The 21,250-nt window shown below is 47.6% G+C and overlaps 1 protein-coding gene across 3 annotated transcripts in view; it reads left to right on the top strand.

The window, feature by feature from the left end:
- Stpg1 (sperm tail PG-rich repeat containing 1) overlaps nucleotides 1-21,250 on the top strand; it is a 44,234-nt gene that overhangs the window by 7,933 nt on the left and 15,051 nt on the right. For all 3 annotated transcript variants that reach the window (XM_037203068.1, XM_028875455.2, XM_028875454.2), the window contains exons 2-5: nucleotides 2,841-2,978; nucleotides 6,057-6,175; nucleotides 12,733-12,834; nucleotides 17,173-17,343. In XM_037203068.1, coding sequence (XP_037058963.1) covers nucleotides 2,888-2,978; nucleotides 6,057-6,175; nucleotides 12,733-12,834; nucleotides 17,173-17,343 — 483 coding nt within the window. In that variant the 5' untranslated portion in view covers nucleotides 2,841-2,887. The remainder of the gene's footprint in view (nucleotides 1-2,840; nucleotides 2,979-6,056; nucleotides 6,176-12,732; nucleotides 12,835-17,172; nucleotides 17,344-21,250) is intronic.

Raw genomic sequence — 21,250 nt, forward strand, 5'->3', positions numbered from 1 at the left:
TCATTTTGTGAAGCAAAAGTCAAAGACATTTTAAAAAAGAAGAAAGCTAGCATCTAATAGTCATACACATAGGTGAGGACGTCTACATCACAACCAAGTAGCACTAATTCCAGAAATTTTAGCCTGGCATAGTGGCACACACCATTAATCCCAGCACTCAAGAGGCAGAGGCAGGCAGATCTCTGAGTTCAAGATCAGCCTGGTCTACAGAGTGAGTTCCAGACATCCAGACTTACACAGAGAGAAACTGTAGATGTAATCAATCATCTTATTAAATAAGAAACACAGAACCAATGCAAAGAAGAAAGCCAAGAGATCAGAGCTAAGAGCCTTACCCGCCTGCTTCAGGTAGCCTCTTCAGCCGAGAGACCTCTCTGAAAGAGACCTACTTCCTGTGTGTTTGCCTTTATATAGACTTTCTGTTCTGCCTTCTCATTGGTTATAAACCCAACCACATGACTGCCTCGTCACTGCCTGTATGTACAGCCCTCCAGGTCTTCTATGGTATTGAGATTAAAGGCGTGTGTCTCCAATGCTGACTGTATCCTTGACCACACAGAGATCTACCTAGCTCTGCCTACCAAGTGCTGGGATTAAAGGCGTGCACCACTAACGCCCAGCTTTTGCTATGGCTCTAATAGCTCTGACCCCCGGGCAACTTTATTTATTAACATACAATTAAAATCACATTTCAGTACAAATAAAATACCACCATAAGAAACTGCCTCGAAAAACCAGCCAATCAAACAACAACAACAAAAACTTCCTAGAGCCAAATGTGTTGGCACACATCTTCATTCCTGGCACTCAGGAAGCTGAGGTAGGAGGATTTGCAAGTTCTAGGCCAGCATGGGCTATTAATATATAAAGAGACCTTGTCTCAAAAATCAACCAAACAAGTGAAAAACCAAAAACAAACAAAAAATGTCTAACGTCCTAATTAATGTAGAAAGACCATGTGCATACCTACTCAAGCTGGTATTAAAATAAATACCAGTTATCATCAGCTCCATCCAGGTGGCTTGGGTGCCCTGTGCAATGCAATGTTATAAGAGAAAAAGTAACGGCCAGACAGACAGAAAGGGAGGAAATAAACCCCTTCGTTATGTATAGATGCATATATTTATTAAAATTTCTAATCTGCAGAGAAGCTTTTATTACTGAAAAATGAGGCTAAGTTGGAGGACACAAGATCAATACATAAAAATCCCCAGAAATAGAGAATTGGAAATGGACATTTTGGGGGGCTGGGGGATTCAGCTCAGTGGCATCATACAATCCCCCACCATCATAAAACAAAAGGCAGTTTTGTTCTTGTTTTTTGGAGACAGGGTCTCATGTCAAGACTTTTGCAAAATTCCATTTTCATGACATAAAATATGAGCAGCAGGCGAAACTCTGAGCTCAAGGCAAGCCTGGTCGACAGAGCAAGTTCCAGAACAACCAGGCCTACACAAAAATCCTGTCTCGAAAAAAAACAAACAATAGCAAAACAAAACAAAAACAAACAAACAAAAAAAAGAAAGAAAGAAAAGAAATATGAAACCCCTAGGGTTCCATCCATGAAAATCTGTGTTGGGATGGGGAGCGGGGCTCATGAGTCAAAGCTGCCTGGGGGCCTGAGTCTGGATCTTCAGGACCCCTGAAAAGCAGGACACAGCAAACAAGGCAGACGGTGGGGACTAACGCCCAAGGTTGTTCTCTGACCTTCCCATGCGCACTGTGGCACATGCATGCCCCCCTCACACATACACCCCACCCCTGCCACTGAGGTTCACAAAAATATGCAATATTGATGCACTTACAAGTACAAAATACTGCTGAGAAATGTAAAGATATCAAAATAAATGGAGAGATACACCATATTAGTGGATCAGAATCCCCAAGGATGCTAAGATATTCTCACTGAATTTTTGATGCCATGCCAATCAAAATCTAGTAAGAAATTTTTTAATGAGTAAACTTTTTAGTGTGTGTGTGTGTGTGTACGCTCATACATATAAAGTGCAGGTGCCTGTAGAGGCCAGAAAGGGGCATCTGATTCCTGATGCTGGAGTTCCAGGCGGTTTGAACTGCTCTATGTGTGGATTCTTGGAAAGTGAACCTGGGTGTTTTGTAAGAGCAATACATGCTCTAACCACTTAGCTGCCTCACCAGTCCCAGGAAGATTGTGTGGTAGCAGTTGATCTGTTGATGGTAGCATTTGTGTGGCATTGTAGAAAGGCAGTTAATGTGACAGGAAGCTCAGTAATTGGCAGATGCCAGATCTAGAGGGAAATGACTGTAAAAGCACACGGGAACTTTTTGGGTTTTGGATAACCTTAATGTCTTAGTCTTGGTGGTATATAGCCCAACTGCACACATTGTCAAAACTTAGACTCATATATTTACCACTGAAGAATTTTATGATATGTAGATTATATCTCAGCCAAGCTAAGTTAATAATAAAAATAGCTGGGCATTGGTGGCGCACACCTTTAATCCCAGCACTCGGGAGGCAGAGCAGGCGAATCTCTGAGTTCAAGGCTAGCCTGGTCTACAGAGTGAGATCCAGGACAGGCACCAAAACTACACAGAGAAAACCTGTCTCAGAAAAAAAATGAAAATAATATCTAAAGCTTCAGTGGCTGTATGTAGCGGTGAGGGTGAACTTGTGTGGCCTCCTTGATTCCATCAGTAGTGTGAGCTCCTTGATTCTGTCAGTGCTGTGTGCTTGGAATCTGCGGTGGCACAGCATCTGGTCAGCTTCTGCCCCACAAGATCTCTCAACCTAACCCACCATTAGCACAGAGCTGACCGTGGTGTGAAATGACCCCTGAAAATGCTGTATCTTATTTCAGGTGTTTAGAAGAATGTGAGGCTGAGGTTTTCCTCAAAGGGATTGAACATGCCCCAGAGCTTAGTTAACATGGACAGCATTCTCCTGAAAGATGAAGACCCTGGCAAACGGATCAAGCATGGCGACAAAGTACAGAAAGGTGCAGTGGATTTAAATCCCAGTATGCCCACTCTATGTAAGAGCACAGTCGGGAGGATTAGGAAACCCTGGGTGTTATCTACAAGGCCATCATCTGATAGTGTATCAGATGGATTGCCTTCAGCCCTGCTGACCAGAATGTAGATGGGGAGAAACTGTAAGAAGGGATGAATGAATGGGAAGGTGGCTGTCCCTTCGACAACAAAACGATAATGTGCTATTTCCGAATGTCCACTGCTGGGAGCCATCCCCGGAGGTGCATGGGTCCTGCAGAGGATGTAAGGAGTCGACGGGGAAGGAAGTGAGCCAGGCCACAGTAGTCGGGAGAATCTTGAAGCCTGACTGACTAGCAGCCAGAGTGGTGGGTTTTTTTTTTTTTTTAATTTATACAGAATTTAGTTAGCAGGGATACATTCATGATGTTCCAAAACATAGATCATATCATTTTTGGTTTTGGACATGTGTTTCACTTCCTTTTGCTCATCTTTTAGTCATCATTAATAAACTATGACAGAACAGAATTATCATTTCCAATAATTTCCCCTCAAGTTTTGACATCATTAATAAACAGAGTTATCATTCTTACTCATTAACCCCATAACCCAGTTTTTGAGAATCTAGAGGCATATGACAGTCTGTGCTCAGGCTGGTTGCTTTGGTTGCTTCAAGGACACTAGACCAAAACAAAATCCTCAACCACCTTGGGCATTTTGCCATGTCTCAAGCAGTGTGTTATTAACTCTTAGTGGTCAGAGTGCCCAGGAAAAATCCTCAGGCTAAAGCTGCTGCAATTATTATTTAAATTCTGGCATAATACAATCAATGTTTATATTTATATCCTTATAGAATTTGTCTATATGTCTAATCCTGGCATTCTGTTGTTCCTTGGTTATATGACATTATAGTGGCTCTGCATGAGCTAACTTCTAATAGAGGGAGGTCCTAACATCTCATACTTTTATTACCTTTCTACTCCATACTTTACTTATCAATATGTCTCTATGTAGGGCAGAGTTGTATGCCACATAATTGTCTGAGTGTACAGTGGGAAGAGGCTTGTAATCTGAACTGCGTACAATTCCTCTAGCCTACCTAATCTTGTCGACCTTTTTAATTTTACTTTGTTTTGAATATCTTGTTCCTGTGTAAGTACAGGGACAGATGTTTCAAGAATGTCTCATAGCCTCATGAAGAGACCTCTGGCTTCTTTATGTGTCACAACCTCCAAGGCATAAGGAAGACCTTCAAGTAGATAAGGATATCTCCCTCAAAGTGGGGGCGGGGAATAGTATGTTCAGGACTTTCCTGGTAAGCTTAGAAGCAACATTCCTGGGAGAAGGCGTAAATGATTCATAAGGAATTTTCCATCAACCCAATATCCTCAAATTGTACAAATATTAAAAGTGCCCCAAGTATGCAACAGGTGGAGATGAAAACCAAAGGTGGCATGGCAGCCCTCATGTGGCTCAACTCTGCTGGATCCTTGTCAAGCAGCTGTGCTGGCCTTATGACTTCTGCCATTCCATTAAGATATGGCTGTGCCATCCGGCAAGAGTCACATTCTTGGATTTAATTGTGTAACAGGTCTTGCTTGATTTCTGACAACTAAATGCTTACTGCAAGTTCTCATTCATTTCACTTTTTTTCTGGGTTTATAGTTGAAATATGTTCCTTGTAGGCAGCATCTAGTTGGGTCTTTCTTGTCCAGTCTGACAATTTCTGTCTTTTAACTGGAATGTGTAGACCACTTAGCGTTTAATGTGCTTAGGAATGTGTAAGTCTGTTGATTTGTGACTTCCTTTCTGTCCTATCTGTTCATTCTTTATTGGTTCACTCTTTTCTATTGAATATTTTAATTTTTAAAGCATTTCATTTTATTTTGTATGTTTGGGGCCGCGTACCATGTGCATGCAGTGTTCGAAGAGGCCAGAAGAGGGTGTTGGATCCCCTGGAACTTTAAGTACAGTGGGTGTGAGCTGCCATGTGGGTGCTGGGAATTGACCCTGGGTCCTCCGGAAGAGCAGCTAATGCTCTGAACCTTGCAGCCATCTCTTCAGTCCCATTTTAATTTTTAGAAATCACACATTTATTTTGTATGTGCCTGTGATGAGGCACATGGACAAGAGCACAGCTTTGGGAGTCGCTTCTCTCCTTCCACCGTGGGGTTCTTGGGGACTGAACTCAGGCTTGGCACCAAGAACCCTTGCCCACTGAGCCATTACCTGACCCTGTATTGAACTTTTGTTTTTAATCCAAAGAGGACAGTTTTATTGGTGCTTAAAAGAAAAGACCTAGAGCAGACAAGCAGTAAATCTCAGCAGCTGCCAGGAGGAAGACAGAGAAGAGCAGGAGAAAATGCCACACTGGCCGCATGTCATCAGGCAGCCACATGGCGCACATGCGTGTGCGTGTGCGTGTGCGTGTGTGCGTGTGTGTGTGCGCGCGCGCACGCGCACACGCGCGCGGTGCTGTAGAGAAAGAGTAAGGAAGTCTAAACTACTAATATAAGTATACTTTTGTTCTGGCCAGAATCCACGAGAAAGAGATAGAAAAAGGAAAAGGAAAAGTGGTATCTTTCTGAGTCACAAAGGTGGGCAGACCCCCTGAACCTCTTGGTCGCTAGTAAGGACTGCCTATATTGAGTTCTCTTTTGTTAGCTCACTAGGATAACTATTTGTCTGGTTGTTTATTTATTTTTTGAGACCGTGTCTCATATGTTCCAGGCTAGCCTTGAACTCAATATCTAGCCAAGGGATGACCTTGGATTTCTAATCCTCCGGCCTCCAGTTCCCGAGTGTTGTGAGTACAGGTGTGTGCCATCACACGGGTATTATGTGGTGCTAGGGATGGAACCCAGGGCTTTGTGCATGCTAGGGAAATACTCTACCAGCCGAGCTCCATCTGCAGCCTAGGATGACTCCTTACGGCGTTTACCTAGCGGTCACATGGAGCAAACACTAGCGGCGTGGCGCTGATGCTGTCTTATTTTTGTTGCTTAGGTTTTACCACTGCTGATGCTGTCTTATTTTTGTTGCTTAGGTTTTACCGCTGCTGATGCTGTCTTATTTTTGTTGTTTAGGTTTTACCGCTGCATACCCAACCCAAGCCTCCATTCCTTATAAATACAGAATATCAATAATCCCGGAATCAGAAAAAAAGGGATTTAACAGCCAAGCCAGGAGATTCTATCACAAAAAGGTAAATGACATTGCCTTCAAAATCCTTTGCTTGGATTTTAGCTGTTGTGTTCCTCTGTGAACAGCAGAGGGCAGGATCACCCAAGGAGCTGCCCATCCTCCAAGGAGGCACACTGTCAGTATGGTAAGAACCAGCCTGAAATTAATTCATGATTGATTGATGGATCGATCTGCTGATTTGCTGTGTTGGAGATTCACCCCAGGACTTTGCATATACTATGTGCTTGGAAAACATGATCAGGGGTCTTGCTATGTAGCCCAGGCTGACTTTGAACTGAGGGTCCTCCTTCCTTGGCCACCTGTGTGTTTGAATTGGAGGAATGTGCAACCACACCCTGTAGCAAAAATTATCTTTAATTTTAAAAGAATAAAAATACAAGATCTTCCAAAGCGTATGTACATGTAGTAGACGATAAAAACCACCCCACCCTGATCTATCTGAGGGAATGACATAATCCCCCAGCTAACACATAGGTAAACAAGTTTCTAATAAACTTACAGTTGTGTTTGTGATGAGCTCCCCCATTAAAAATTTCCTAAAACAACAACAAAAATAAAATAAAATTCATTTAGCAATGTCTTATTGTTACTACGGGGCCTGGTAAGACGACTTAGCAAGCAAAAGTGCCTGCCACCAAGCCTTGAGCCCTGAGCCCCATGGTGGAGAGTAGCCAATCCTTTTTTTATTTTTTAAAAATTTTTTTTTTTCTGAGACAGGGTTTCTCTGTGTAGTTTTGGTGCCTTTCCTGGAACTCACTCTGTAGCCCAGGCTGGCCTCGAACTCATAGAGATCTGCCTGCCTCTGCCTCCCGAGTGCTGGGATTAAAGGTATGCGCCACCACTGCCTGGCGCCACCACTGCCTGGCGCCACTTCTTTTAAAACTTGTCCTCTGATCTCCACCTGTATGCCATGGTATGTGCACACACATGAGTAAATAAATAAATGCAATTTAAAAATAATGCTCTACTTGGCTTTCTCTGTCCATCCCCTTTTCTCTAGATCTCCAAGTCTGGGAAGTTCTGGCTGTTTCCTGGCCAACCTTCAACTTATTTCTGGGGTCTGACCTTCTCCTTTCCTACCAGCAGGGGGCTGTAGCAACTCACAGGCATCTCCATAGAGGCTTCACCTCTTCACATCCCTCCTCCTTTTAAGCAGGACCCTGAGAGTAGCATGCCTTTGGAGAAGTGGCCATCCCAGTCACCTTCTGCTGCAGTCTGCAGGTGACTGTCATCCTCCCACCTTCCCTAGATGGCAGAGAAGGGGTGGGAGGACCCCGGTTCTGAACACAGGTGAGGTATGCCATCGACCCCCGCCCCAGAGCCCTCACCCCAAGGACTCTTCCTTTGTGAGCTGGAATGCGGAACTAGAGAGTGGGTTAAGTTCTTTTAACCTCTGAATTACCTCAGGATGCTATGAAGCCTGCAATAAGTGATATAGCACACACATATTTTAGAATCAGTCCCTGGTAGCTTTGCTCAGGATGATAAATATTTGCTCAGGCGTTTTTCCTTTTTCTCTAGTTTCTCTGTATTTTAGCTGTCAGCCTCTTCCCCACTTAGCTGGGTGGGTTCCCGTGGATCTGCTTTAATGATAGTTTGTTAGCTCTCCATGTCCAGGGTGTTTGCAGCTTAGTTTCCAATAAAAAGAATAGTAGCTGTCACTGACCAATCCCTAATATGTGTTAAAGCATTTTCAGATCGTATCACTTCTCTCCAGAACAATGCGAAAAGGAAGGGTTTGGTGTCTTCATTGAACATAAGAGGAAACCGAGGCTAAGTGACCCACCCTCGGTCACACAACCAGGGTTTGCCACATAAGAGGCTTTAAATAAATATTTGCTGAATCAACGTTGAAAGAATTAGGACCTCAACCCAGGCGCAGCTCAATCCAAAGCCTCTCGCTCTTTCCACACGGGCCACGCCTGCCTTTGTGGTCTTCGAGGCTGTAAAGTTGGTTGATGAAAGTCAGCATAGCATGCTTCTGGAACAGCCTTGGCAAAACAGACGGATCTCCAGGGAAGGCAATAAATGCTCCTTGCCGGGGCTCCATCCCACGTGGCAAGCTCTGAAGACTGATCCAGGAGCTCAAAGTACCGTGTGAAATCCTATCATGTCTCCTGCCCAGGGAGCTGGCGTGGCCACCAGCCAGAACGGCAGCCACATAGATACAGACAGAGACCACTCGGAATTGTCCAAGGTGGTTGTATCCATTTGATGCAAAAGCTTTCATCTGAGCCTTTGAGAGCTTTTTTTTTTTTTCTTCAAAAGCCTGGGTCTCTACAGACCCAGCCCTCTGTGTTCTCTGTCCCTAGCTAGCAGCCTTGAGAGCGGTCACTTGTCCTTTTGGGCATCAGTTTCCTCATCTGAAACATAAAGGTTGGGGTTGTGTAATTCCTGGGGAGTTATATAATCCCCGTGTCCTAAGCACGGAGAATCCACTCCGTCCATGCTCCGTGCCTGACATTCTCATTTTTCCCGGGGGAAATGAGCGTGGAGAAGTAATGCGCTTGCGCGGCATCACCCAGTAATTTGGTGAGACAATGCAAGTTAACAACAGATTCGAAACCTCCCCAGCCTTGCCACCCTTCTTAAGACAGGAGGCGCACACACCCTGTGCTGAGCCCACACCCGGTCATCTGCTCACCTTGGAGCTGTGACCCACTTAGCCTGGCTTTACCACGGTGCCCTCAGAGGCAGGCACTCACCTTTACTGCAGCTGAGCCTCGGGGCCAGTTTATATTCCTTACAAGACTCCCACCTCCGTGGTGCCAGTGAGATGGCTCAGGGGTCAAGGTATCCCCTGGCAAACTTAATGATCTGAGTTGGGTCTCTGGGATCCCTGTGGAAGGACAGAGTGACTTCCTCTGGTTGTCCTCTGGGTCTCTACTCTCATGTGCTGGTATGTGTGCACCCTTGCACACACACTTTCTCTTTTAAAGTAAAGGAATCTCACCACAAGGGGGTGTGAGGGTCCTGCACACACTTGTGTCTAAATTGGCACTTTGGATTGCTAGGAATAAACTTCATGATTATTTAGAAATGTGCAGCTACCTTTACGCTCCCGAGGAGACGTGCCTCTCGGTGACAAAGTCCTCCCTGTCCAGCAGCCCCTTGGACATTTTCCTCCCTCTCTCCCAACTTCAGCTCCATCTCTCCCATTTTCCCAAGCTATGTAGCTGTAAGGGCAACACCTGGTGTCTCTGCATCTGTTTCCTCCTCTTAAAAAGCAGAGTGTTACACTAGATTAGCTTCTCCTGGGAGTGACGATTGCATGCCACCCACCTGCTGCCTTCCATTTGAATGAATACATGTGGGCAGGACAGGGACTCTGTCTTCTAAGTGGGCACAATTTAAGCTGCATGATGAAGGGGCTGGAGAGATGGCTCAGTGGTTTGGAGTATTTGTGGCCCTTGTAGAAGACCCGCGTTCGATTCCCAGCACCCATATGGTGGCTCTTAAAATGCATAACGAAATGGAGTGTGTTGGCCCATTCCAGCACCTGGGAGGCCAAGGCAGGAGAATCAGCAGTTCAAGGTCACCCTTGGTTGTATAGTGAGTTAAAGTTCAGCCTGGCGTAGAGAAAGCCAGCTCAAAACCAAACTAGTTAGCTATCTAACTAACTTGGTAGTTCTGTACAGGGTCTGACCGGAGATCTACCCTCCCAAACAGTCGGGACCAGAGTTTAAATGGTTATGAAACCATGCAAGGTTATGTTTACGGATTAACTCAGATAGAATTTATGACGCCAAGTGTGTAGGATGCCATGCCTGGCTCTAGGATCTGCAGCAGGACCTCCCGCATAAGCCTGGGCCCAGGAGCTGAATGCTGGCTCCCTCATGACCTCTTCAGGCACATCCCAAGGTTAGGTGGATAGGGATCATGTCCTACTTCTAGAACCTGCAGAGACTGCCCATCCAATGAGCTCTCCAAGTGTCTCTCAGCCAAGTGTCACCCAAGCTGTGTGTTGGGTGCAAGGAGGGGACACACCTACCAAGCGTTGCTTGTTCAGTCCCATGCCCACAAGATGGTCCTCTGAGGATCTGAGGGGGCTGTGGTGGGCAATGACTTCTATTCTGCTTACTTGGAAGTGTCTCATCTAAGAGACCATGGGGGTGGTTGTCCACACCTGGCTTTATCCTGCCCACCCTGAGGGTCCTGCCTCACTTCCAGCAGCCTCACAAGGTCCCTCTGCATCTGGGTTCTCTGCACCTTTGGGGGTCCTCTGGATGTTATGGAATCCAGCTCTTCCTCCACTGTAGCCTTGGGTGATTTCTCCAGGGTAAATATTCCTACATGGCCGATCCCAATGACCAATGTCGGGATTTTAATGGTTCCCATCACGGGCCAGCTCCGGCATGCAGCAGCCCAAGAGATTCTCTTTGGACCTTTATCAAGAGCAGATTTCGTCCCCACAGGCTAAACAGAGACAGCCCTGTTCCCATGTGCCTTGGACTCTAGCCATTTTGCAGTTTGACCCAGTTGATGGATGTCCAGTAAAGCTGTCAGATTTAGCAAAGGAAAATGTAGATGCTTGGGTAAATTAGAATTGCAGATAGGTAATTATCTTAGCATAAGTATGTCCCAAATACTTCATGGGCTACGCTTAAGCAAAAACAGCTATTTACTGTTTGTGATTCAATTTACCTGGGCAGGTTGAGAGGAAGCCGTGGGTGTGGGCAGAGGTGTGCTAGAGATGTGCTAGAGATGTGTCCTCCCTGCCCACTGTTCATACCTGTTAAGAGTCGCATAGCAGAGGCTGGAGAGCTGGCTTAGGTGTTAGAGCACTGGCTGCTCTTGCAGAGGACCTAGGTTCAATTCCCAGCACCCACATGGCAGCTCAACTGTCTGTAACTCCAGTTCCAGGGGATCCAATGCCCTCCTCTGGCCTCCACGGGCACCAGGCACACTCATACATGCAGGCGAGACACTCATACACATCATTATAATTAGTCACACGTGACACTATGATTCCTGCACAGCTGTCCCTAGTGACAGGGACCCTGAGATCTCACTAGGATCCCAGCACCTTGAGGTCCAATGAGGTTAAAGTTACTCAAGATCAGGTAGCTGACTAGCGCAGAGGACAGACTTTCCAATTCATGACCCTGGGGAAGGGTTTTTCTTTCATCCCATACAGTCTCGTCTGAGAGGCAGTTGGTGACCGTGGTTAGGAGACTCTCTTCAGACTGTTCAGGTTCAAATCCTTGACTCTGACTTCCACTGGTTGGGCAACATTAGGTCGTGTTTCTTGTGACCCCATCCTCTCAGTTTCCCAATGAAGAGTCATTGAGACAGAGAGCCATTGTGAAGAGTCAGTGTGTGCTGGGTACAGTGGGCGAACAGCAGTCCGACACACACACACACACTCAGCCCCAAGATCCTGCTAACCTATGCCTCTATTCTTTATAACGAACTTCAATCACTCTGTGCCCACTCTCCAGATTGGAAAGTTCTGGAAGGCACTGATGGTGCCTCAAGCTCTCCACCTAGATAAAGCAGCAGGGACAATAGAGGTAGGTTGTATCTGTGACTGAGTGGAGCTAGCCAACTCTGGAATCTGGGTCCAAGGACTCAAGTCTGGGGTTCACTGCTTACTGGCTGTGGCCCCACATGCCCAGCTTCCGTTTCCTTAGGTGGCTTTGGTGACGCACCCACTTCCAAGGGCACTCACCATGTGCTCAGCATTTGGACTTTGGACAAATTCATCTGCATGTGCCTCGTTTGTGAAATGGGGACAGTAATCCCTTCCTCATTGGGTGATGGCGAAAATGAGATTAGCTTTAAGAGGCTCCCAGCACCAGGCAGGACCGGGGAAGCTGTCCCAACAGTGAAGCGTCTCCTCATTTCATGCCACTTGTTCCTCCGGCTTTTCTCAACACTGGTGTCCCCTTAGTAACTAGCACCAGAAATGAGCTAGAAGCTTCCGGAAGCCCAGGTAGCTTCAGCAGCAGAGCTAGCTCTGAACACGGCTTCTGCTGGCTGCTCCCTGGCGCCCCAGTCTCAAGTTGCCCTCGGGCCCCATGGGCTCACCTTATTTTGTTTCCAAGTTCAAGATGGCCTCATTTGGAATGAAGGTTGTTTTTGTTTCATTTTGCTTTATAAACAGAAACACTCCCCAATTTCCCTTCTCAGAGGCCTCAGAAGGAAGCTGAGTCAGGTGGGTGTGGTTACCATAAAATCGGTCACCCTCCCTCTTTACCTCGGGCTTGGCTGACCCGGTCCACGGAGGCTGACATGCACACCGGCACATTTCCCTAATGACACGAGAAACAAAACCTCCCCAAAACAGTGTTCCTGTAGAACCCAGGCTGGGGGCTTAGTGGAGAGAGCAGGGGCTTTGGGAGACCCGACCTGGATTAGAATTCCTGCCCCTCCCTCGGTAACTGAGATGGCGATTGGGCAAGTCAGAGAAATGGTGGCGTGAAGCTGTCACCCCTGAAAATGATGGAGCCTGCCCTGCAGGATTAGAGGAAGGCTTAGTGTTAATGGATGGAAAGCTGGCAGAAAAGCGGGTTGAAGTTACCATGCCCAATGACGCTGCATTCTTATCCTTTTCAGGACGACGTCCCAGGCCCTGGGTTCTACAACGTCATCCACCAGTCTCCAGTGTTCAACAATGTCTCTCTTTCCAAGAGAGGAACCTGCACTTTTCCCTCCACGGTGAGAGCCCTTGGGTGTCACCCACTCCGTCAGTCCCTCTGTTCACTGCATAATGACACAGTGGACAGCTGGTCCTTTCTCTCCAAAGGTCCCTGTTCTGATTAAGACAGCAGCCACTTCCTGTGAATTCGCAAAGATGGATCTGAGCCCGTGTCTTTAGGCCACTTGTCTCCACGGATGTGTGTGGACGAGGTGGGGGAAGAGCCATGGCTTGGTTGCCTTCCTGAGGCTTTTAGCTATGCCAGGGAAACTGCTGTGTCTGGACCCCAAATAATTTTTGTTTTGTTTTGTTTTTTCAAGACAGGGTTTCTCTGTGTAGTTTTGGTGCCTGTCCTGGATCTCACTCTGCATACCAGGCTGGCCTCGAACTCACAGAGATCCGCCTGGCTCTGCCTCCCGAGTGCTGGGATTAAAGATGTATGCCACCACCATCCAGCTCCAAAATGATTTTTAACACTTGCTTCATATAACTGGGTTGTTCAAATCATTGGGAAGTTGGATGGACCAAAAAGAAAAAAAAAAGAAAAGGAAAGAAACTAGGGGTGCTGTTTGAGGGCATGCAGGGTAGGAGGTGCTTCGGCCAAAGCTGATGGCCTGAGATGGATTGCTGGGACCCACATGGGAGAAGAGAGCTGACCTCTGATCTCCATGCTCGTATCCTGCCTGGCATGTGCGTCCTGCCCCATACTAGAGAGAGAGAGAGAGAGAGAGAGAGAGAGAGAGAGAGAGAGAGAGAGAGAGAGAGAGAGAGAGCACACTGGGCCTGAAATACAGGAATCTTGGTGTTACCACTCGTGACTTTATCTTTGCTGAGAATCCTTGCCGTCCCATACACAAATGAAGCACCAGTGAGCCTGAGCAGATGTGGGTGAAGACAGCGTTCTTCTGTTTCTGGGTTGGTGTGTGTGTGCTGAGGATGGCACCCACGGCTGTCACCACTGAGCTATGGCCTCAGCCTTAAGGGACTCAGGCGAGGGAGCGAGCCAAACAGAGCAAGGCTGCCTGAGGTGAGAAGCAGGGGAAGCAGAGCCAGAATCTGCTGCCATCAATAGAACACATGCGCCTGCTTGTCCCTGTGAAGGTCATGACGGTCTCTTGCATAGACACAGCCGATGTCTGACATGGGGCCTGACTTTCTATCACCCTCACACAGTGGGACCAGTTAGGGCCCGCCCAATGCAGCCACCTCTTGTTGGGAGTCGGGCTGGCAGGGTGGAATATTCAGGAACAAACTGACTTAGGAGTGAAAGTTCACAGTCTCCGAGCCCTCAGCGAAGTCACGGGATAGACAGGAGGAAGACCCCAAAGCAACCGTCACAGAAGTGCCTCGTCACAGGCACATGCCGCAGCACCGGTCCCGGCACCGAGACCTCATCCTGACTCAGCTGTGGAGCCTGGATGTGACCTCAAGCACGTCACCCTTCTGTGTCCCAGTTCCTCGGAGACTCCCTGGAGGCTCTGGGCGAACTGCAGTGAGCAAGACTTTGAAAGTGCAGAACAGTGTAAACAGGCCATGATCTCGCACTGTCGCCCGCCTGAGTCACCCTTCAGACTGCCCAAAGCGCCTAGGCTCTCTCTGGGGACTCCTTTGCCAGACAGTGCACTACCATTCCTCCTTGGTGCCAAGAAGGGGCTGGATTGGAGACACAGTGAGGACCCTGCCAGTCTTCTCCGGCGGTGACTTTCAAATGGTTCGGCTGTCCATCCAGAGAAGGCCTGAACTGTAGAGTCCAACCAGGCCTTTTACTTCTTTAAAAAAAAAAAAAAAAAAAAAAAAAAGCCCCAGAAGAAGGAGATGTGGGTCTGCTCCACCCTTGGTGCGAGACTTCAGCTTTATATTTGTTGTTTTAAAGAAAAAGGTGGGTTTTAAATTGTCTAGGATTGAGTGCAGGTGCCTGCACTGGCCAGCAGAGGGTGCCAGGTCCCCAGGAACTGGAGTTATAGGCTGGTCTAAGTTGCTTGATGTAGGCGCTAAGAATCAAATCCAGGTCCTCTGCTGAAATGCTAGAATGTCTGGGCCCTCTCTCCAGCCCCAGCTTTATATTCTTAAATACTTGCGTTTCTTTGTTCTTGGGAAGGGGGCCTTAAGTGGTTTGTAATACCTGGACTGTAGGTCCCACATAGTCTCCAGTTTCTGTCCAAACTAGATGAGGGACAGAGGGCCTTTTCCCCACTTCTGCCTTCCAAGACTCGAGGGAATTCAAGTCTCCCCCCTCAGAGGAAGATCACAAGGGCCCAGAGGAGTGTGATTGGGGCGAGGCTGCCAAAAATGTCCGTGGGCCTATAAATTCTACCCACTTCCTGATGGCTGTCAGGGCGACACCCAGCCCTTTGAGAAGGCTTGGTCTCTCCAAGTTTAAATGATATAAAGCACCTCATTAAGGCACTCCAAGTTTTGTTCTAGAGTCTTCTACAATTCTGACCAAGAAGCTAAATGAGACTGCATGGGGTTGGGGGTTGGGGGTGGGGAGATAGAGGGACAGGGTGGGGGGGGGACGGGAGGGGGAGATGATGTGGACATTTTGGTGGTCTTTCTGGCTTGCACAGTGGCAGGGTGGTTCTGGAGGAGTCACTATGTGTCGGGAGGGAGGGGGGAGTTGCCAAGGGCTGGTGTGGGGCCTGACTGGAGACCACAGGCCTGGCAGGTAAGTGCAGGGTGCACAGCTGGGCACTGAGTGCTGCAGACACTAATCCTATTATGACGCCTCAGGGAACTTGGCACCATGGGACTTTTTTTAAGAACGTTCTCCTCCCCACCCCACCCTGCCCTGCCACCCCCCCCCCCCAACATAAAAGCAATGTCTCTGGAGGCAAAAAAGATACCAGGGTGAAAACGTTTGCTGCTCCTCCAGGGCCGTGCATTTCTGATCCGGGTCATCGGGTGGAGGCAGCCGGCCTTGCTGAAGACGGTGGTCCAGCACCGTTTTATTAGCAGAGTGGAGTTTTTTCTTCTCTGAAATGGTCCTAATGTCTGCTGCTCAAAGTTGTACAAACCAAAGACAACAACAAATGGGAAACAGGTGGCCGGAAGCGAAGGCTGCTGCCAGGGGCGTAGTCCTTGCTGTGGGAGACACTGAAGAGCCTTACAGCTAGAGCTGGGATTTGAACCCGGGTTAGAATCCAGATGAGGATGACCCTGCTTCTGGTGAAAGCCACACCTCCACGCCACCGTTGAGAGTCATGCCCACCCAGCCCTCGAAGAGGGGGTAGGGGAAGTAAAGGTTGCTCCTGGCTTCCCCCACTTCCTGGGTGCCTGGGTGGTGTTGACCTCTGTTGAGTGGAGAAAACCCAGGGTAGTGTTCCCAAGCTTTTCACTGTTAAATTATGGGAAGCTCTTGTTTTATCAGATTCTAATACTGGCCAGGCTGTCATAGGGTAAGGAGATGTTATCATTGAGTTTCTGTGACTTTTGCCCCCATTCATGTGGCAAACACTGATTGTGTTTGTTTTTGAACTGAAAATAGTTTATCATGGTCTCTGGAAGGGACGGGAATTGGTTCTGTTGAAACTCAAGTGTTATAGGGTTTTTATGAATGCAGTGATTTGTTGTTGTTCTTGGTGGGTTTTGTTTGTTTGTTTGTTTGGGTTTTTTTGGAGACAGTGTCTCACTGTGCAGCCCAGGCTGGCTTCAAACTCACTGTCTTCCCGTCTCTGCCCCCCCAAATTCTGGACCACAGGGGTGTGCCACTGCGCCCGGCGTGAAAACAGTGATTTGGTGGGAATGGGGGGCATGAAGAGCCATCCCTGCATAGCCCTGCCCTTTAAGCTGCAGCAGCTGCCCGTAGATACCGCTGGGGCCAGTCTAACCCCTCCTATCCCAGGAGTCACCCCGGGAGCTGCTGAGGCAGATGGAAGTGGCCAGGAGCAGGGTGCAGTGAGAAGGCACTGCTGGGAAAGTCACTCTCTCCCGGTCCCAAACAGATGACGAATCCTTTAAATTAGTTTACAGAAGTTGGAATGGGTCTGAACTTGCATTTCCCAAGAGCGAGCCCTCAAAGCCCGAGGTCCAATTACCACTGTTGCTTGCTACAGTCTTGCCTCTTAGGGGGAAAAAAAATGCTTGTAAGCTGGGCATGGTGGCCAGTGCCCAGCCTGCCAGCACTGGGGAGGCCGAAGCAGGAGGAACATTGCAAGTCCGCGGCCAGCCTGAGTCACACAGTGCGCTTCAGGGCAGCTTGGGCTACACAGTGAGACCCTGTGGCAACAAATAAACAACCAGGCAAACAAGCAAGCAAGCGACCAAACAGCCATGGACTTGGGGCAGGGTGCTTTCCTTTTGGCCTGTCCTCACGGCCCCGGGGTCACGTGATGATGCTGATTCTTTCCCTCCTTCCTCAGTGTGCCCGGCTGGGCAACATCATTTCTAAATATCCTGCTGCCAATGCCTACACCATCCCCTCAGAGTTGGTTTCCAAGAAGGACTTCAGCAATTCCTGTTCCAGCATGTTCCAGCTGCCAAGCTTCATGAAAGTGGTCAAATCGGAAACCCCTGCCCCAAACCAGTACCACGTAAGGACACCGCCTGCCCTTGTCCAGGGCCTGTGCTGGAAGGGGGTGTGGCCAGTGTTCAGGGGAGAGCATTTTAACCCGGAGGGTCAGCCGGTGGGCACGTGAGCAAGCTGGGGGAGGGGAGGGGTGACCGAGGCGAAGGCGAGAATCTGAAGGTTGGGCAACGGTAGAGGGCGGCAGGGAGCCGCAGGGAGCCACTTCATTCCTCGTCTCTCTCGCAGAGCCCGGAAGGGTTTTCCTCCTCTGTCCTAACAGATGCACACTCACCATCCCAGCTGCTGACACGATTCATGCACTTTTTAGAATTTGATCAGGAAAACCCAGTTTCTTCCTATATCTGAAAATGGTCAGGGTTTTTTTTTTTTTTTTTTTTTTTTTTTTTTTTTTTTTTTTTTGCAGACAGGATCTCACTATGTAACTCTATCGTGGAACTTGCTATGTAGTCAAGGCTTTGGAACTTGCTATGTATTCAAGGCTAGCCTTGAACTAACAGAGATCCACCTCTCTGCCCCCTCAGTGCTGGGATTAAAGGTGTCTGGAATCGTGTGTGTGTGTGTGTGTGTGTGTGTGTGTGTGTGTGTGTGTGTTAGCAGTAGTGCTCTGAGCAGAAAGGAATGGGTGGGAAAGGGTGCCTGTAGGAAGCTGTAGTTGGACTTTCTTTGGATTACCAGCTCCCAAATAGTGACTTGGGGACTTCTTACTAAGTATGAAAGCTTGATCTTAGCTTAGGCTTGTTCCCAACTAGCTCTTATAACTTAAATTAACCTGTTTATATTAATCTACATTCTGTCACATAGTTCGTTACCTCTGCTCAGTACTGTGCGCCCCACTTCCTCCGTGTCTGGCTGGTGAACACCACTTCTTTTCTTCCCAGAGTTCCTATCTCCGGAAGTCCCACCTATCCTCTCTTGCTTAGCTATTGGACATTTAGCTCTTTATTAAACCAATCAGAAGGTGCCTAGGAGGTGAGGTTAAACATAGTGTACAGAAAGATTATCCCATGACAGGAAGCTTTAGCTCAGATCTCCACTCTGCCATGCTCTGTGCCTGGCCCATGCTCCAACATCCTTTTCAGGGCTTGGGTTGTTGATCTGTATTTGGGGGGAGATGTGTTCATCTTCCAGACTTGATGAAGACACTCATCGGGAGAATCTAGGTTGAGGAATGAGTGCAGCACCCGGCGCATGGTCTGCAGTGATCCAGGGAAGGGGGTGGGCCATCTTTGGTTGGTCAGGGGCTCTGTGAGCCACCACTATAAAATGAGAGCAGTGACATCTGCTTTTGGGGTGATGTAAAAGCCAGGGAGAGCATAAACCCACATGAGCACCCTGAAATCCAGGATGTGACCCCCAATCCCATATAGAAAGTGTGAGCCACAAAGGGCTGCATTTCGAAGGACGTTGGTCTCAGATACCTCATTCTCAAGTTCCTCTTTTGAAACACGATTTATAAGTCATATTGATTTGTCTACAGAGCTCCTGCCCGCCCTGTAAGACTGGGCCAGTGGACTGTACTGTGCTCAGAGCAGGCGTGGGTGGTGCCTGCTGGGTCAGCACTGGGTAATAGTAACTTAATGGGGACAGCTGCATCATTAGAGATTTTTAGTAGCAGCATATAGAACTAAAAAGGAATGGGCGAAATTAATTTTTGTAACATATCTTGTAATATATATATATATTAACTTTTGCAATATATTTTAATATATCCCAGTAGATTAGAAATGTCATTGTTTTGACATCAATCACATATTGACATAAGATTATTTAATGAGCTATTTCAGGAGGACCCTTGTCTCATTTGAAGTTTTTTTAGTTTGATGTGTATTTGCTATTTACGCCTGTCTTAATTTTGGATCAGTCACGCTTCCAGGGCTGATTGTGGCTACTGTATTGGCCATGCTGTTCTAGAATGTTTCCCTGGAATAACTGGACCCTGACGACAACGACGATGATGATGATGATGATGATGATGATGATGATGATGATGTGTTGATTATAGCAGAGGTGTGCCTTGCACAGGCTGAATCAGCTGGTCTATGAATCATGTGGTCCTTGCACTAATTTCCAGTAGAGTACCAGACATTTTATTGTATTTCATGGATTACCTGATTCCAGTTCATAGTAGAGGATGCTAAGATGTGTGTGTGTGTGTGTGTGTGTGTGTGTGTGTGTGTGTTATAAGATTATTAACAAGGTTTTTCAGGAGGACCCTTGTCTCCTTGGAAGTTTATGGAGTTTGACGTGTATTTGATATTTACAGCCTGTCTTAATTTTGGATCAGTCAGTCATGTTTCCAGGGTTGATTGTGGCTATCTCAGCATATCACTGAAGACCCCAGGGGAAAGTCTGAACTTTGTTCTCTGTGCCCGGGGAAGTCCCTGAGGGGGTCTGGGAAGGGTGGTAATAACCTGAGGAGGTTTCTAGAACACCTCTTCCAGACTGCAGTGTGGTTCCGGAGAGGAGACTGTTAGGCTTGCAGGAGAAAGGAAATGTACGGTCTGAGAATGATCTGGTCTGCACAGGTGCACGGCCCTGGCTGCCTGGGAGACAGGCATAGCTCTGGTCCTCTGAGCACCCCTCCGTGGCCTCCTTGGTTGCAGTGGAAGGTTGATAAAGCTTGAGCTTTGCCTGGATGCTTCCAGTCCTCTGTATGCATCCGAGGCAGCCGGCTTCACCCTTGTACTGACCCGTGGCGCCCTGGACACAGCAACATGTGTTAAATGTTCGTCATCAAATGAGTGACCTCTGGAACCATACAGCCGTGAAGCTGCAAGTGACCAAGGTCCAGACCAGTTTTTTCTTTAAGCCAACACATGCATGGTGTGTGTGTGTGTGTGTGTGTGTGTGTGTGTGTGTGTGTGTGCATGCACCTATGTGTGTGCACCTGTGTGTATGTGTTAAGGCATCAGGTGTCTTCCTCTATTGCTGTCTACCTTTTCTATTATTTTTTTATATCTATCTATCTATCTATCAATCATCTATCTATCTATCTATCTATCTATCTATCTATCTATCTATTGAAAAGGTCCTCCCCTGCTGGCTGGCCAGTGAGCCTCAGGGACCCTCCTGTCTCCGCCTCCCCAGATGTGTGCCACTGTTCCTGACCTTTTATGCTGAGTGCTAGAGGTGGGAACTTGGGTTTGTATGTTTATTCAGCAATCCTTTTAATGGCTAAGCCATTCCCCCACCCACATAGAGTGCATGGATTTTGTTCATGACTGTTTCATTGTAACTGAACATAACATAAGTATATTTTGAATAATATGCAATTAAGCCCTGGAGAAATCCAGCATACAGAGTAGAATTTCTATGTAATTCTACTTCCCTTTTTTAAAGTTCATTTTTAATATTATGTGTATATGTGTGTAGGGTGTGTGTGTACCTTAGTGCAGGTGCCCTTGGAGGCCAGAGGCATCAATCCCTTGGAGCTGGAGTTATAGGCAGTAAGTAATGAGCTGCTTGGTGTGGGTGCTGGGTACCGAACTCTGGTTCTCTGCAAGAGCAGTATGTGCTCTTAACCGCTGAAGTATCTCTCCCGCCCCGTGCCAATTCCCATATAATGTGGGTTCCCAAGGCAAATGCCTCCAAGAGCCAGGTGCAGTTCCTTCAGGGTCTTCACATTCACACACACTCCTGTCTGTTTTGGAGTCACCCTGCATGGGTCTAGGTGTATTTCTCTGCTTAGCTACACCTGGAGTTCCTCTCCACGGAGCTTCAGTAACTCAGCTTTGTTCTGTTGTTACCTGCTGAGTATTTTCTTAGGCTAATGACGAAATCTTCCTGTGGACTCACAGGCGTACAAAAATGCCCTGTTTTCCACAGGTTTTCTGTCTGGGTAAGAACAAAGCCAGGGAACTGTTTTGTCTGCAGGAGGCTTTTCCCCAACCAGGAGAACAATGGCGGCGCCA

Source organism: Peromyscus leucopus, chromosome 2, assembly GCF_004664715.2.
Source record: "Peromyscus leucopus breed LL Stock chromosome 2, UCI_PerLeu_2.1, whole genome shotgun sequence".
NCBI classification, from domain to species: Eukaryota; Metazoa; Chordata; class Mammalia; order Rodentia; family Cricetidae; genus Peromyscus; species Peromyscus leucopus.